The sequence below is a fragment of the Plodia interpunctella genome, chromosome 4 (assembly GCF_027563975.2).
Source record: "Plodia interpunctella isolate USDA-ARS_2022_Savannah chromosome 4, ilPloInte3.2, whole genome shotgun sequence".
In the NCBI taxonomy this organism is placed as follows: domain Eukaryota; kingdom Metazoa; phylum Arthropoda; class Insecta; order Lepidoptera; family Pyralidae; genus Plodia; species Plodia interpunctella.
In genome coordinates, this window is record NC_071297.1 from 2234687 (window position 1) to 2251487 (window position 16801).

A 16801-nucleotide genomic window follows, 5' to 3' on the forward strand; every position below is an offset into this window, starting at 1 on the left:
GAACCATAATAACGGCGAATTTGCAACGAATTCGAGTAGGTTATTGTGCTGTTGACTGTACACTTAATTGTTCGTCGATTACGAAAGATTTATCGTGTGTGAAGCACTTACTATATTTTAACTTATTATGTTAACGTCGATAACAGTAATGATCGATAGCGGTGAGTCGCCGTCTGGGCATTTACTTCTCGGCTTAATTAATATATCAATTAGGGAATGGTGTTGTTTTGTTAAGGGTATATAGGACAATTAGGTACAATAGTTGGTATATGCGGGACTTTGATCAACACTATCTCTTGATTTCATCACGTTAAATAAATCTCGAAAGACGTTGCGTTCCCATGTAGCGTAAACTAATAAGTATATTTAGAATATTATGTAAATCACATTATAGAAACTAATTACTGCGCCTATCTTCGTATTTCATAAATTTGATTACTTAATACTTGCTCGCGACTTTATGCGCGCATAAAAAATTAATTTGTGTTAATTTCGGGAAACGATAATTAGCTTGTATTTGTATTATACAAATAGAAAATAATAAAGATTTGTTCTTATTTTTTCCAGGAATTGAAAGAGAGCTTCAACTATGGTCTTTTTTGTCCCCCGGTCAACGGCAAGGCCGGCAAGTTTCTGGACGAGGAGCGGCGGCTGGGTGACTATCCCTTCAACGGCCCCGTCGGTTATCTTGAGGTATAAATCTGAATATTCTTTTTTTTTATTTCTCATAGTCGTAGAGTAGTGTCTGTTTAGTCCTAGTATTGGGTGTGAGAGGTGGCAGAATATGATTCTGGGGCGGACCACATGTCACCTCTCACATGACTATTCCATATCGTCCCGTGAATGTTGTACAAGGCGACTAAGGGACACATAGCCATAACAGCTGATAGGCAACAATAGCATTCTCAAAAAGGGTTAACGTCAGGCAAGCGATCGGTTGTAAAATCATAGCCAAATCTTCGAAATGTCATTTCGCTACGCACACCCTGAACTTTGGGGCGTCACAGCCCTGAATGTAACCAGGAACACGCGAAGATCAGAGAAATGGTGTGAGAGTTGCGACATCTGCCACGATCGGGGAAAACTCATAGTACTTACTTAGCTGGCATTAGCATATAAATATGCCGATATATGTTATGTTTCCCGCTCGATTTCAGTTTTTTTTATCTCTTTATTATTTTCGAAAATAAGGTAAAAAGCATACTAACATAGAATAATAATACATACTAACAATAATACAAGAAAACAGCGTTGCAAATCATATCTCATAGCATTACTAAAATATGTTACTTATTCCTAGTTTATAACGCACTAACTCCAAAACGCGTCCGCGTTGTCCCTTTAAGGGCATCGCCAAATATACACCGGCATCTACCGCCTAATAAATAAAGCGCCACCTAGCGATAATTCTTAGCTTAATTACGGCTGTACCGGTTGCTCTGATCGGACAGAAATTATGTAAACCCAGTGATCATTAGACCACCACACCACATCTGGTCTAACAAACATAATGGAAATATTAATTAAGTACAGTACCTATTCCGTGTCACAAAACAGAATAATTTATTGAATTGTGATAAAAAAAAGTGTGCCCAGTAAATTTAATTAAAAGAATGTCAACTTTCACGGAAAATGTTCTTATTTTTTATTAGAGAAAACGAGTTTTCTCTATTATAATAATTTATTGAATTATGATAAAAAAGTGTGCCCAGTAAATTTTATTAAAAGAATGTCAACTTTCACGGAAAATGTTATTATTTTTTAATTAGAGAAATCTCGGAATTAACTAAAAATAAGTTGGTATTATAAATCCGTATGTAGAAAAATGTTTGTATTTTTAGGGTTATTGAAATAAACTTTCATGGATAAACAAATGTTTTCCGTTAACTTTCAAATTACTGGCGGCATTAGGTTAGTAGATATTTTTAGTTTACGCCATAACTTTGTAGTACAATAAATGCTTTAATAGACATTTGTGTAAATATATAATACAAACACAGTTACAAGTACACTCACAAGTATCAGAAAGGTTATAATCTCTAAAACTTAACAAAATTATGAGGCAAACCTAGGAGTCTGCTCAATCTACTAACAAAATACACATACATAGGTAGGTTCTTATTCAAAAAGTGATTCTATAAGGGTTTTATTTTTACCTTCTAAGGTACCTACGTAACACTAAAAATTATAAAATTTCCTTCGCAAAACCGCCTTGATAGCGCAAATTGGCACAACTACTAAAATGTAAAACTAGTTGTGCCATCTCAGATTCCCATTACTCTATCATATCCCATTATATTATACCTATTCCAAATGGCACAATTGAATACAACTACAGTCGGAATAGGAAATATACAGGTACCTATTACAGGTAGGTATTCATAAATAATTCAAATCTTTTAGCTATTGATAAATAATGTATCTATTGTCAGACACTATATATCACTATTTCCACATACTTATTTACAATCCAATATTTAACCTTCCAGCTAAAATACAAGAGGCGCGTGTACAAGATGCTGAAGCTGGATGAGAAGACGTTGAAGGCGCTGCACTCGCGCGCCAATCTGCGCCGGTTCCTGGAGCACGTGACGCACGCGCAGATCGACAAGATCACCAAGGCCTGCGCCAAGGGCTTGGACCCCAACTTCCACTGTCAGGAGACAGGAGGTGAGGATATATTTCGAATAATTGTAACGATCCAACTCAGCTACATTCTAATTATGATATTCCCCGGGCAAAGGTACCTTTTGGACGGCCTTTTTTATATGTGTATTTATTTATGATCTAAGTAGTTTTTGAGTAAATTAACAGAAATAAGCATACTTTTACGTGGAACGTCATCATTAGTCCAATTTAAACGGGACAGGAGATAAAAATGTCCAATTTCAGTGGAACTAAGCTGCCCCTGGTAAACACCAATTGTAAGAATCACAGGACGTGTTACCATTTTTCCTAAATTATCATGTTGATTTGCTGACGGTCATAATCTGGCCGTTGAAAATATCTAGTTCAGAAAATAATAGCTTCAGGAATTCCAGGTGAAGTTTAACTAGTCCTCGATCCCATAGACCACGACATTCATTACAATAAATATAATAGACGTCTTCCGATACATACCGAAACGTCGTAGCACGGTAGTTTGAACACTCCGCCCGTATGTCTTCTAAATTTGCATAAAGATTCCTTATCTGCCATTGTTCGAGAGAACCAAATAAGCTATTGTTGCGTTTCAATTGAGCCGTGTATAATCCGATAAATATCGTCTTAGCCTTGAGCCGCTGTACCTAATTCATAACGTCCTATTTCTAGAATTATTGATGATTTCCATATGACTGTTGATTGATTGGAACTGTGAAAATGCGAATACTTTTAACCGTGTTATTACACAATCTTAAAGCATCATCTAATTACTGTTTTCTTTTTACTTTACAGAAACACCGTTAACAATAGCAGCTGGGTTAAAATCCCCAGCGAAGGTACTAATAGCTTTGGTGAACGGTGGCGCCCTCCTCGACTACCGAACTAAAGATGGCAGCACTGCGATGCACAGAGCAGTCGAAAAGAACTCTCTAGAAGCTGTCAAAACGCTACTGGAATTGGGAGCGTCACCGAACTATAAGGATGGAAAAGCGTTGACGCCTTTGTACCTATCGGTGACGAATAAAACGGATCCACTGTTGTGTGAGACGCTGCTTCACGATCATGCCACGATTGGTGCTACGGATTTGCAAGGGTGGCAGGAAGTGCATCAGGTCAGTGTCACTGTTGCATAAAGTGTGACTATTATTGCTGCATAAAGTTCAGTAAACATATATTCAGAAAGATGACTGACACGTGTTTGTTCATTGTTGAGAATTTGTCGTGTGTTTTTAGCATTGGTAAGGAACAAAAAACTCTATAATGTGAAGAGAAATAGTACCGTGCTAAACTTCCTCGATTTCATTGAAATCCACTCAGTGGATTTAGCGTCATTGAGTAACAAACATCCTAACAGACTCCATTCGCATTTTAATATTGCTGGATAATAGAATCAATTGTATTTTTACGTACGTATGCGTAATGAATAAATAATGATTTTTCCTTCCAGGCGTGTCGTCACGGCCTGGTCCAACACCTGGACCACCTGCTGTTCTACGGCGCGGACATGAACGCGCGCAACGCGTCCGGCAACACGCCGCTGCACGTGTGCGCGGTCAACGCGCAGGACTCGTGCGCGCGCCAGCTGCTCTTCCGCGGCTGCGACAAGGAGGCACTCAACTACGCAAACCAGACGCCCTATCAGGTACACACCCAGTTCTTGTAGTCGTAGACCTCAAACTCAAAATACTGCTCTCTCTTTCATCTCCGCATGTACAAAGTTAAAAAAATTACTTAAAAATTTAGAATCTTGGCTGCTTGGAAATACTATTTTTGCCTATCAGCTCCTTAGGGATGTCCCTTAGTCGCCTCGTACGACATCCATGGGAGGATATATAGTGGTCTTATATTACTTAAGACTATCAGACATATTTCACAAGGAAATAACAACTGTAAATTGCAACGAGTTGGTTTTCGTAAACTTCAACGACGCATATCTTTTATTTGACAAGGTTGGCAAGATATTTTGAAAAATCTCTTTAATAGGACAAATATTATATAGATAATGTCGATAATTATGTATTTATTATAAAAATATATTATGGTAGATTTGCAGTCATCGATAATCGATAGAAAAATTTTTTTTCTTTCTTTGAGTTAGAAAAAGTGCTGGCCACCTGCAAATTTCAAACATTTTTTTTCTTACATTCACTATTTGCTATCTATCAGTCTTTTGTTATTTGTTATTTCTTATTTCAGGATTCATGGCGCGAAATGATGCAATTATTTTAACGTTAAATAATTAACTTTCTTTTTATAAAATTCCAGGTGGCAGTCATAGCTGGTAATTTGGAACTAGCCGAAGTTATAAAAAATTACAAAGCGGAAGAAGTTGGTGAGTAAAATTGCAATTTTGTGATGCATGGCTTTCGCTGCCGCTTCTAAAAATTCTTCGGATTCTTAATTATGTCGAATATTTTAACCATGAAATAAACTATCATTTAATAACACAGTTAAGTCTCACAGTTAATAAACAGTTTGTTACCAGTTTGCAACCTTTATAATCTGTGTATCTATTGAATCTATAAGAATCCTAAGAAAGAAATAGCGTTTATAACAAGCAAATGCAAATGCGTAGGTACGATAAAAACTAAAATTTATTATCAAGACATCAAAATTGGGATATTTATTTTTTTAAACAATTCTATTGCATGATATCACCCACTCTATTTACTTAACGTATATTTACTTATTTTATCTAGATGTTCTATTCATTGCTTATCATAATGGTGATGGTTGTATATTGAATAATAACGCTACATAAATAATACATACTTAATTATTATACATATTTTTATGAAATATAAAATACTAACACAAACACAGTTGTAAATTGTAGTAACACGAGATAATTATGTATTTGCTTTTTATATAAAACATGTAATTTAAATGTTTAGTTCCAGCACTATTATATTGTGTTGAGACATTTAGTTCGGGTCGATTAATTTTGTGCACATTTATTTTACGTATTAGTTTGTTCGGTTTGCTAATGAAACTATTTCAGTTCCCTTCCGTGGACCACCGAGGTACAACCCAAAGAGACGATCAGCTGCGTGGGGGGGATGGTGGATGGCCGGGGACCGCTCATCCTTGGCTTCTTCAACCAGAATACCGGCAGAACTTGACGCTTTGCTGAGAAGACCTCCAGGATCCACGGCGTCACCTTGCAGCCTCGAAAGACCATTCTCATCAGCGTCGTCAAGCATCAGCGACGCCAGCCACCCGAGCCACGAAGACGATGCCAGTATCCTCACAGGTAAAGTCCCCACTTCCAGGGTGCAGGTACACAGCCCCGTTAGGTCGCGGCCCGTGGAAACAACCATCACCATGCACCGACCTCACCGAATCACGACGATCACCCATGCATGTTCTATGTGCCTATGTAAATACGTAGTTCACGAACGCTTCTTCGCTTCTTGTTTCCCGATTTGTTGTTTGACCCCTTTAGATTATGTTAATGTTATCCCTTTTACAACACTTCCTGAAGCACAAATAGGTACCGATACGAATGTCGCTGATGAAGTAGATAAAGGCGGTGGCACACAGGGTGGCGTGTAGCGCGGTGGATCAGTCTGTTATTTGAGTTGGCGGCGGCATGTCTACAGATAAGAGCGCGGGCGACACCAGCGACATCATCAGCGACTCGAGCGGAGTGGGCACCAGCAATTCTGACACCACGACCTGCTCGCTGCAGGCCGCGGCTGGCGCCACCGTGGTGTGTCTGCAGCCTTACGAGCCCACGGCCAATGGACATCTCAGGCTCAACCAGGGGGACATTATTGAAGGTGAGTCGAAGAACAGATAAAAATCTATGTACGTGAAAATCCCACGTAAGGACTGATAAAAACACGAACTAGATACCAATCGTTTGTTTTTTTTTTAATCTGTAGTAAGAAAATACCTATTCTGCCTTTTACAGTACTCTCCTTCTTTGATTTTCAACAATAATCTAGAAATTGCTCTAAACTAAATCATTATTACAATAAAAACTTGTCCAGCAACTAACATGCATTGTACGTGTCTACTAACAGTTTCAGCGCCATATCGTCAGAACCATCTCTTAACAATTGGCCAAACACCAATAACGGCAAGGCCACAGGTGTTCATTTTGTCGATAGCTATACAATTTGTCAATGGAGGTTTATTTAATTAAGATTATTAATGAATTCTGTTAACTTGATATCAGTCAGAATTCATTAATAACCTAAAATTTTCAGTGTAATATATCTAGATTTTTGTTAAAAAATATACTTCGACTTGATAAAGTGCCAGTGACTATCCAAGACTCTTGCACCATACCATAGACAAGTTTCTCCACATGATGATCTCTAGCGGCGACGACAAGGATAACTGACACGCAGATCAAAAATGTAAACTTACAAATATCATTGTAAAACGTCAAATTTATTTCACAGCAGCGACTTCTTCACTGAGCCAGATATCCTTGTCGATCTATAGATTGTTGTGTACAGTCTGTCTAAAGAATAGAAAACAATCGAAGGTGCTGCGTCCTCTTCGCTAAGAACACTGGTGTTTCATCAACCAACCTTAACCATTCTATTTAGTAACGCAATGGCAAAAAAAATCAGTAGTTCGTTAAAAATCTGTTTTCTATTTGATTATACCTGATTGTACACGATGGATACTAATAAATGACAAGAAACAATTAACGGTATTTCAGTGACTGGCGCCACAGACGATGGTTTCCTAGAAGGCCGGACGCGAGGCTCGGGCGCGTCAGGTCTGTTCCCGCCGCACTGTGTGCAAGAGGTTCGTCTCCGGCAAACTGCGCATTTGCACCAGGTGACACTTCGCACCCCGCACACTAATCCGTTAATTAAAAATGTTAATCTACTTACCAGCCATGTAACCACAGGCGGCAATGCCCACAACATTTGAGCTGGCGTCGAGGCTATGTACATTCAGGCCCCAGAGCACAATATCACTTACACGATCTAGCTAAAGGAGCACTTTGAAAGACAACGTTTGGCAAACAGCTTACACAAAAAGAAAAATAAAATGCCAAACACGCACTTTCAAGAGGCTAACATTAGTAAAAATAATAAAATGTGTCTCTTTTAAAAGCAATAAGTAAGTCTTCACATCACAAAGCTTTCTACCTGTAAGCTATAACTTAGCACAACATTGAAAAACACTACTTAGCTATGCATAAAGTCACTGTCGGATAAGACAAATCGCTTACAATTCACCAAACAACTTAAAAGATAATTAAATATCACTGTGATCATATTTGTATGAGTTGTCACTATATATTTATTTTATTTATCACTAGAAGAATTCAAAGAGAATTACTCGCACAATACATAGTGAAGCTAAATTTAATAAGTCATTACCTCATTCCAGGTGTTAGCAGCAGGTCCTATCCACCACTCCAGGGTGACCGGCAGACGGGAGATGGCTCTTAGCAAAACGTATAGCGCAACCGCGCCTAGGATAAAGAAAACGTAAGTTATCTCTATATATTGTTTGCGCCACGTTAAAAGTCACATGGCAATATGTGGAACTATCACTAACAGATCGGTCACGTTGTTGTGTCAGCGACTGTAGCGCCGTTGCGGGAGGATAACTTCTTCATGAGGCGAAAAAATCTCTTTTTAACTTGTAATGTATTGACAAGGAAAACTGATTTCTCTAAAGTTCTTACTGATCTGACGTGTAGCTCAATTACACTCTTCGTCGTCTTTTGTTGACACAGTTTTATAAGCATTTCTTCCATCTTCCACATGTTCAACCCTGGTTGGTTCGCAGTGTCACAACCCCGAATGAAACCAGGAACACGCGAAGATGAGAGAGAGAATTCCTGCAGTCGAATCTCTGATTTGTAAATTGAAACTAATAATCGAGTTTATCATATTGTTACATCTAAATTCACTAATGCAACTAATGACTGTTGCAACTAATAGACATTTAGTTAAACTGAGAAATGTTGAAATAAACAATATTGACAAACAAACATCCCAAATAGAAGCCAAAATGAAAATAAAACAAAGTTGTTTGTAAACACTGAGGACAATGGGTCGGAGTCAAGGGTTTAGAATAGCTGTGCTATTGCTAGGCAGATGTTGGACGATCTGACTGTGTCATACATCCTCGGAACTAAGAGGACGTTAAACACAAAATGGCTGCTGGAGAAGTTACGGCGAAGGTAAAACAAAAATGGAGAAGTTTTAAACAAAATCATGCTCAAATTTATTCGTTTAAAAAATATACCGAATAAAAAATATAGCAAATAGAAGCTAAACACAACTTGTGAGTGTAATTTGTGATGAATAACGGAAACCAGTGTCCATAAAGAAATTAGTCGTTTACCAAATTATTCCAGTGTTTGACGCATTAAAAAAATAGTTTATATGAAACTTAAAGTTCTAGAAAAACGGGATTTATTTATACCGAATTAGATAACTAGTTTATATATATTCTTAGGTAGTCCAAAAACAGTGCATGATTTAACATTTCCAATCAAGTTCTGGTTTCTATTTTTATATTACATAACTATTTCATATATAACTAACCGTTACATTAATGTTGGTGGTTGCATTCCGGGAGTGCCGGCAGAAGTGAAAACTTGAATGTTAACGTTGTCCATTTTTGATGTCTAACGAATTTTCGATCAGGAATTAGTGCGCAGCGAATCGATTCGATAGTGAGAAGTGAAATGCAAACCTGCACTTGGTCACGTGTCCTGACGCGAGTTTAACTTTACCCAAACAGTGCACAACGCCACTGAAGAAGTTTTCACTTCAAAATTTAAATACATAGGTATTAACTAACTAAAACTAAATTAAATACTTATATTATTATCCACTTTTCTAGATATGGCAACATGGAGAGCCGCACCGTGGTGCTGCACCGCGCGCGGCGCGGCTTCGGCTTCGTGCTGCGCGGCGCCAAGGCCTCCTCCCCGCTCATGGAGCTGCGGCCCTCCGAGCGCTGCCCCGCGCTGCAGTACCTGGACGACGTGGACGCGGGCGGAGTCGCCGACCGGGCGGGGCTCAGGAAGGGGGACTTCCTTGTGGCGGTCAGTTCAACCCCCTTTTTTACTAATGTTCTAAAATACATAATGGAACCAGTGTCTATGTGAGTGAAGATGCCTATTGTTATGGCAACGGAAGGCCTGCCTCGAAATATACAAACACGTAGCACGTTATTAATGTACACATGCTGTCTCTCTCTGATATAGTTTACATGTCGTATAAAAAAAAGAGAGCATGTGGATGCAATAACGTGCTACATGTTCTATGTATGTTTCGTGGCAGTCCCCAGATAGCTGTTGTGGAGGAGAGATTTTTCGTTTGCACCTAAGTGCTCTGTACCTTAGACTTAAGTGGGGTCTTAAAGCGCAACAAAAATATACTATATCCAAATAAACAGCATGATCTTTTTGTTCCTTAACATAAAAATATTGTAAATAACAGATAAACGGCGAGGATGTGTCCGCGGCGTCGCACGAGCACGTGGTGGAGCTGATACGGAGTTCGGGCGCGCTCGTCTCCATGACCGTCGTGTCTCTGCACAGCGCTGCCAGTGAGTTTCTCACATATATTTACATAGATATAAGAACTATTGTACCATATTCAAGAAATAAATGATTCTGATTCTATATGGTCTCGGTACCATTGCTCCGTCGTCCTCTAGGTTTTTAATATAGATATGTATGAGAACTGCATTTGTTAATTGACGTCTTTGGAGAAAAGTCTGCGGTGAAGTTTGTTGCGCGGCAACGGCAACCCTCTAAGTCAGAACTATTGTAAAGTTTTACGAAAACTAGGAACTCAGTAAATGTGAATGTTTCATAATACTTATACTATATTTGAAAGAGACGTTTAAATAAATTGCCAGTCAAAAAAACCAGTCAAGTGCGAGTTGAAGTTGGACCGTCACATTGGGAACCCTCGTTAAACAGGTTTTTTTAAAGTATGTACTTACCTACATATATGCTGTAAAACCTAAGTAGTTATTTTAGTTGTCGTAAAGCGGAAGGTAGCCAATAGCTTTTAACACTTCCCAGGCCCGACGGAGGAGAGCCCGAGCTCGGTGCCCGCCAGCAAGTCGCAGAGCCAGCTGTCGAGCTCCAGGCCCTACGCCGCCACACTGCCCAGGAAGGCTGGAGGTGAGCTGCACTACAAGTTTTTATATTTCACAAGAGGGCGCAGGATGGTTTAGGTTTATTCCCAAGGAAAATTTAGGTTTCTAATTTATTATGGTTTTACCTGAGTGAAGCCGGGACGAACCGATCACATTTCGATGTGGCTGTCGTTGCCTCACAATGTCGCAATCTGATTGGTTCGAATGCTCTGGATTATTTATTTACGATAGACAATTGCCTACGCGAATAAACGTAGCAAATATAGTTTGTATGTGAGCTTTTTGTCACAAGAAAAACCAGCAATGTACATTGAAACCGCAAAATACAGCGAACAGTTCGCCACAGACTATTGCCGGCATTACGTTTGTAATTTTATCGCAATGTGTACTTTGAATAACATTCCCCCCTCTACTAATACTACTACTAATAGACTATTTTCTGCATTGAGTTTGTAATTTATTGGGACGTTTAACCACCTTCCCCCACCCATCAGGCCGCAGCCCCGCGCCGGCGCCCCCCCGCCGCGACCCGCGCACCACGCTGAGCGTGGGCCGCGCGAGAGCAAAGTCTATGGTCGCCGGACTTGGTGAGTACTACAAAAACAATATATGTTTATGTGTTCCCAACATTCCAAACTAGGTAATTTCAAAATGAATTAGTATTGAACGTCAGAAGTTACTCACCCGGCTCCAAGTAACCGCTGCTCCAAGTAATCTCTCAGTGAGAGAGTCGGCTCAGTCAAGTGGGAGAGAGTCGGGAACGACCCACCCTCCCCGCACCTCTCAAGACTCCCCTCAATAGGGGATCCTTGTGCCCCATTAACTGTTTGTTTTTGACACACGGAAAAACAAATCATTTGATTTGATGGCAACTACCCTATTACTCACTCCGATATGTGTTCAATAACCAACTGTATGAACCAAGTTTTACTCAAATGTCAAATGATGATGTGAAAATTCTCACGTGTTTAGATCAAACAATATTTTCCTTAGAAAACGGTGGCGAGAAAGAAGAAAGTTGTGAGCCGCTGGGCGTGGCGGGAAAATCATCGTCCGCTGAATCAGTGCAACAACATGCCGGCAGCAATAGTTCGTAAACTTCTATTTCATTTCATATAAGACCTGTGTATACTATGCCCATGTCTGACAAAAATAAATATGTATTTACTAGCTGCGTCTCGGGGCTTCGCTCCCATGGGAATTTGGAGATAAAAAGCACCCTATGTGGTATTTCAGGTTGTAATTCTATCCGTGTACGAAATTTCATAACAATCTGTCCAGTAGATTTTGCATGAAAGAGTAACAAATACACACACATACGTCCCTTGGATAAATTAACCCTTAAAGCTTTTCTGTCACTTTTTAGTGCAATTACAAAATGCCGCGCAAATCACAATATTTTCCAAAGATACAAACTACTAGCATTTCGGAACGATCATAGCTGAAAAGAAATGTCGAAAGAAACGAATTCTTACAGTGTTGGTCCTTGGTCCCTATAACGCCAGAAGGGCAAGTATATAAATGTATATATTATTTTTTCTTCAAGAGAGATAGAGAGAGAGAGACAGAGAGACAAGATAAGAGTATTGCTAACGTTCCAGACGGAACACCCGTATCGGGCACGCCGGTGGCGCCGCGCACCGCGTCCATCCGAGCGCGGCCCGCGTCCGGCCGCATCACCGCCGCCGAGCTGGAGGAGCTGTTCCAGAGGCAAGCTGACACTGATCATATGTATGTAGCTGTTACATGTTACACCTATATTGCAGCACCAGGGACGTGGGAGTTGCTCCTCCATTTGTTCACGTGGGTGTATAATGGAGTGGTGTATAGGCGACTAAAGCACACATAGCCTTAATAAAATTGCCAAGGAGATTGAAGTGAGTTCAAAATTTAAAGTTATTTTTACGTACTAATGTCACAGCCTCGAACGCAACCGGGAATATGAGGAGATGAGAGAGAGAATGTATCACCAGTATCTGACACGCCAGTCACAGTATAATTGTACTAGCGTAGCGTGCTAAAGTTACCGAACGTGTTGGTGCCGTTCAATCTACGTTAAGCTTGCCTATTATCACCTATTTTGTGGTTATGGTTTAAATATTGTCCCCGCATCTTAGTCTTGTTCTGCTAAACATATCCCAGCCTCTCTTTTTACTGCCTTTAATTAGTACTTTATATTTATGCTCTTTTGTTTTTTATTGGCCTATGATATTCAATATAAGCAAATGACTACACCATTTATCTTTGCCCGGCGTGTACTCATTGGGTTTAATAAATAAATATTCTTCTGTATTTATCTTTCATTTAACATCACTGAATTAACATTCCAGTGGAGGGAACAGCGCCATGATGACCCGGTCAGCGTTCCAGGGCGGGGCCAACTCCCCCCCGTACTCCCCCGCGCGCCCGCAGCGGGTGTACGCCTCCGTCGCCGAGATGAAGCGCTCCAGAGGGAAGGTATACCACTATCTTTTATTCAGCTTTTTTAAGTCAGGTCAGGTCATAGGTCAGTTAGCATCAGCAGGCATTTGCCAGAACTAGTGTGCTTTTATAATTATTTAATTAGTGTTTTTATCATTAGTTAAATCCACAACCTTTCAAGTCCATCTTTTTCTAAGCAAAGACTCTAGCTATGTACAGGCGTACGAGACGCCTGTTAATTTCGGGCGGTCTGTCCTTGCAGTGCTGTTTGAGCAGTGAAACTCCAATTATAGCATGTTCCATTTTCCGCTAGGTTCTGAAAAAGTTTGTCCACGTTTCAGTTCCATATCTCGTAACGGATAGTACACACATTTTGAACGAGCTTTCAAACTCTTGAGAGACAGCGGGATTTCGATTTAAAAGATTTCTGAAAAGTCACCCCATCCTTTTCTCCTTTTCCTAAGAGACAAGAATGCAAAAAAAAACCATAATCCAGGGATTTCTTATACATTGGCATTATTTTATCTAAATGCTTAGTCCGTGGTACTGAATAACTTTTCGTATGGAAGCAACATTGAAATCGCGAAAAAAAATTCCGCTAATCCATATATTTTCCACAACTTAGGTATTCAATGTTGTATAGAAGAGCTGATTTGTTTTTTTCGCGATTTCGGAGTTTCTCCACGCCAAAAGTTGTTCAGAATCATGGACATAGCATGTACACAAAATAATATCCTATACATATAGCAAATAAAAGTGTGAATGTCGTCAGTTGTGGAGCAAGTCGATGTCGCTGGGCAGCGGCAGCGCGGGCGCGCTGCGGCGCGAGTTCCACTCCACGCCCGACCTGTGCGCCGACGCCGCGCCGCGTCCGCCGCGCACGCGCTCCAGCGAGGACGTGCACGGTAACTATACATTTCTATTCAACTTATTTATTCAGAAATTACACATTTAAATGCACCGTTTCACGTAACATTTTAAATTATATAGCAATTTCTCAAAAATATACCTACTGACATTTCGGAACGACTACAACTGAGAAGAAAGAAACTCATTTAAACAGCGTTGGTCCCGATCATGCCAAAGAGACACCCTTATCGTTTTTAACAGTATAACAAAGTACATACTTAACAAAAAGTATACGAAAACATTATTGTGGTCGAGTACTGACAAAAAATATAAATATAAAACTCGATTACCCAATCAAAATATATGAGAATTAAGCCGACTAGTGTCTGACCAGACCCCTGGCGGCACACGTTCGACGAGAGTACGAGTTGACGCATGAGTCAGCCATCGCTAAGCTCAGCCAAGATAGAGAGAACCTCATGACCCGACTTACGACACCTCCACCACTATCATAAGTTAACGTACAGTTACACCAAGTAAATACTTGTTCTATCCCCACTCTGACTGTCCATAATTAGTCCAGGCTGGCCACAGACTATGGCCTGTCATTGATTGGACGGACAGCCGGATAGGGTGTAGTGTATAATGCAGATATTTTTCGTCATATAAAAGATATTTCAAGCAACATATCTCATTCTCAGTGTAAAAGCATAGTATCTTCCCACTCAAGTTAGTTAAATTGTATGATGGAGAGAAAAAAAAGAGATATAATTAATGTATCTTGAAAAAATTTTGGAATTGAGTCTCAATTCCGTCATGTTAACATTGCAGGACCGGCGGCGAACCGGTGTCCTCCCCCCCTGCACCCACCGCCCCCTCCCCCCGCGGGCGGCGCGCCCCCCTCTTCGTTCCGCCCCTCCGACCCCGCCAAGCTGTACGCCGCGCCCCGCGACATCGGCACCGTCGGCTACCGGCCTAGGCCAGAACCTAATAATGTAAGTTATATAATTACTGGTAACCTGTAATTAATTCATCACGTCAATTAGGGTCAGTTTCACCGCTTGCTGATAAAGTACCAGATAGCCTAAGTGTAGTGTATCAAACAGACAAATAAGACAGATCTTTAATAATTAGATTTTATATAATTTTATAATGCTTATCGCTAGGATGTATACTATGTGTATACTTCGGTTTAAATGTTTTGCACAGTGCTTAGAAATTGTAATAAGTATACCGTATACGTTACTATCGGCGGGATTCTGTAATTTGCTTTTATATTTGGCTGGCATTGGCTAGATAGATAGAGATATGTAGCATTTAGTTCATCTGTCATTACAATATGGTCTTATAGACTCAAGGTTAGCCATTCGGATCTCTGATTGGTTAATATTGCCCATATAACTTCAATAGAATTGAATGCAACAGGCAAAACACTATTACAATGTAAAGCCTCAACGAATCTTATCGTCAGCAGTTGCCGGCGCGCGGCCCGCTGCGCTCGTGGTCGGGCCCCGCGCGCGGCGAACACAACCCCTACGCGCAGCCCTTCAACAAGACCACGACCCGACAGGTACAGATTATGTACCACTATTATACTAGATGATGGCCACGAGCTTACACCTCGCGAACACAATAAACTCAAAATTGTGAATATTTCAAAAACTAACCTTTGATTACCTAACCTACTTTGATTACCCTCAGACTTAAAAATTCAATTGATATACCTTTTAAATTTCATCGAAATCAGACCAACGGTTCGAAAGTTATCGCGTTTCAAACATACATCGATGTGTGTGTGTATGTACATACACACACACAAATAACAAACAACGACGATGGAGCCGCTAGAGCTCCACGACAATATTGGTCATATTGAAAAAAGAGCCTATTAAACAGCCTATTACAGCCAACGTTGCTCTATTTTTACCCCTACAACCCCTGTACAATTAAAACCCTGGAAACATAGTATTACATGAACCAGCAGTCGTATAAAACATTAAGCTAAAAATCTCCATTTTTTCACTATGCTTTGGCAAACTTTGCCCTGCAGACGATACCTTGACTAAAAATACGATTTTGGTAAACTTTCAGAATTCGACACCAGCGCCCCCTATCCCCGAACCAGACTACAGCATGTCGGAATCGGACGAGGACCACGACAAGCCCAAGCCAGAACCTGTCCAAGCTGAAACGAGCGCGAACAGCAACACTAGGTAATTATCAAGACATTTGTCAATATTTTTTGGTGAAATCTATAGAATTCGACATCCCTCTACAGACAGGGAGACTGATGACAACAGCATTATATTATCGAGATGTAAGTACATGTTCTTAACTATCACAATTAGTCACCAGCGCCCTCTAGCTCAAAGACCCCTACCCATCGAGAAAACATCATAAGCAAAACTGAGTAGGTACGTTTATTATTTGGCTCCAGCATTTATAAAGATAATTGAGATGATAATTTTACTATCCACGAAGAAAATGCGAAAATATTCACTTCAATAGAGATGAGTACAAATTTACAGATGGAACATGCCAGCTTTTGAGATCTTTCTTATTTTCTCAACTTTTCTAGCGTAAAGCTTTTGTTACTGTTAAAATAGTAAGTATAATATCGTTTCTGTAAAAACTTAATTTTACATTTTGTAATTCTAGCTGTTCGTGGGGTTTATTTTTATCTATCAATTATAATTTTCAGGATACAAAAATATGCACCAATACTCGAAAACCCCGGAGAGATACCCCCGGATTATCTATAATATTATATTAACTTTAAGGTAGA

General features: G+C 40.0%; 1 protein-coding gene across 11 annotated transcripts in view; it reads left to right on the forward strand.

Moving 5' to 3' along the window:
- Prosap (prosap) overlaps positions 1 to 16801 on the forward strand; it is a 165910-nt gene that overhangs the window by 146567 nt on the left and 2542 nt on the right. For 3 of the 11 annotated variants that reach the window (XM_053770166.2, XM_053770164.1, XM_053770168.1), the window contains 20 exons: positions 568 to 693; positions 2490 to 2670; positions 3436 to 3755; positions 4091 to 4285; positions 4909 to 4975; positions 5645 to 5896; positions 6246 to 6425; positions 7322 to 7443; positions 8005 to 8105; positions 9475 to 9679; positions 10077 to 10185; positions 10670 to 10771; positions 11241 to 11333; positions 11740 to 11835; positions 12348 to 12477; positions 13077 to 13203; positions 13940 to 14072; positions 14848 to 15011; positions 15488 to 15586; positions 16108 to 16229. In XM_053770166.2, coding sequence (XP_053626141.1) covers positions 568 to 693; positions 2490 to 2670; positions 3436 to 3755; positions 4091 to 4285; positions 4909 to 4975; positions 5645 to 5896; positions 6246 to 6425; positions 7322 to 7443; positions 8005 to 8105; positions 9475 to 9679; positions 10077 to 10185; positions 10670 to 10771; positions 11241 to 11333; positions 11740 to 11835; positions 12348 to 12477; positions 13077 to 13203; positions 13940 to 14072; positions 14848 to 15011; positions 15488 to 15586; positions 16108 to 16229 — 2924 coding nt within the window. Of the gene's footprint in view, positions 1 to 567; positions 694 to 2489; positions 2671 to 3435; positions 3756 to 4090; positions 4286 to 4908; positions 4976 to 5644; positions 5897 to 6245; positions 6426 to 7321; positions 7444 to 8004; positions 8106 to 9474; positions 9680 to 10076; positions 10186 to 10669; positions 10772 to 11240; positions 11334 to 11739; positions 11836 to 12347; positions 12478 to 13076; positions 13204 to 13939; positions 14073 to 14847; positions 15012 to 15487; positions 15587 to 16107; positions 16230 to 16717; positions 16797 to 16801 lie in introns of all 11 variants that reach the window. The other 8 variants (XM_053743538.1, XM_053743539.1, XM_053743540.1 and 5 more) reach the window with 7 other exon arrangements.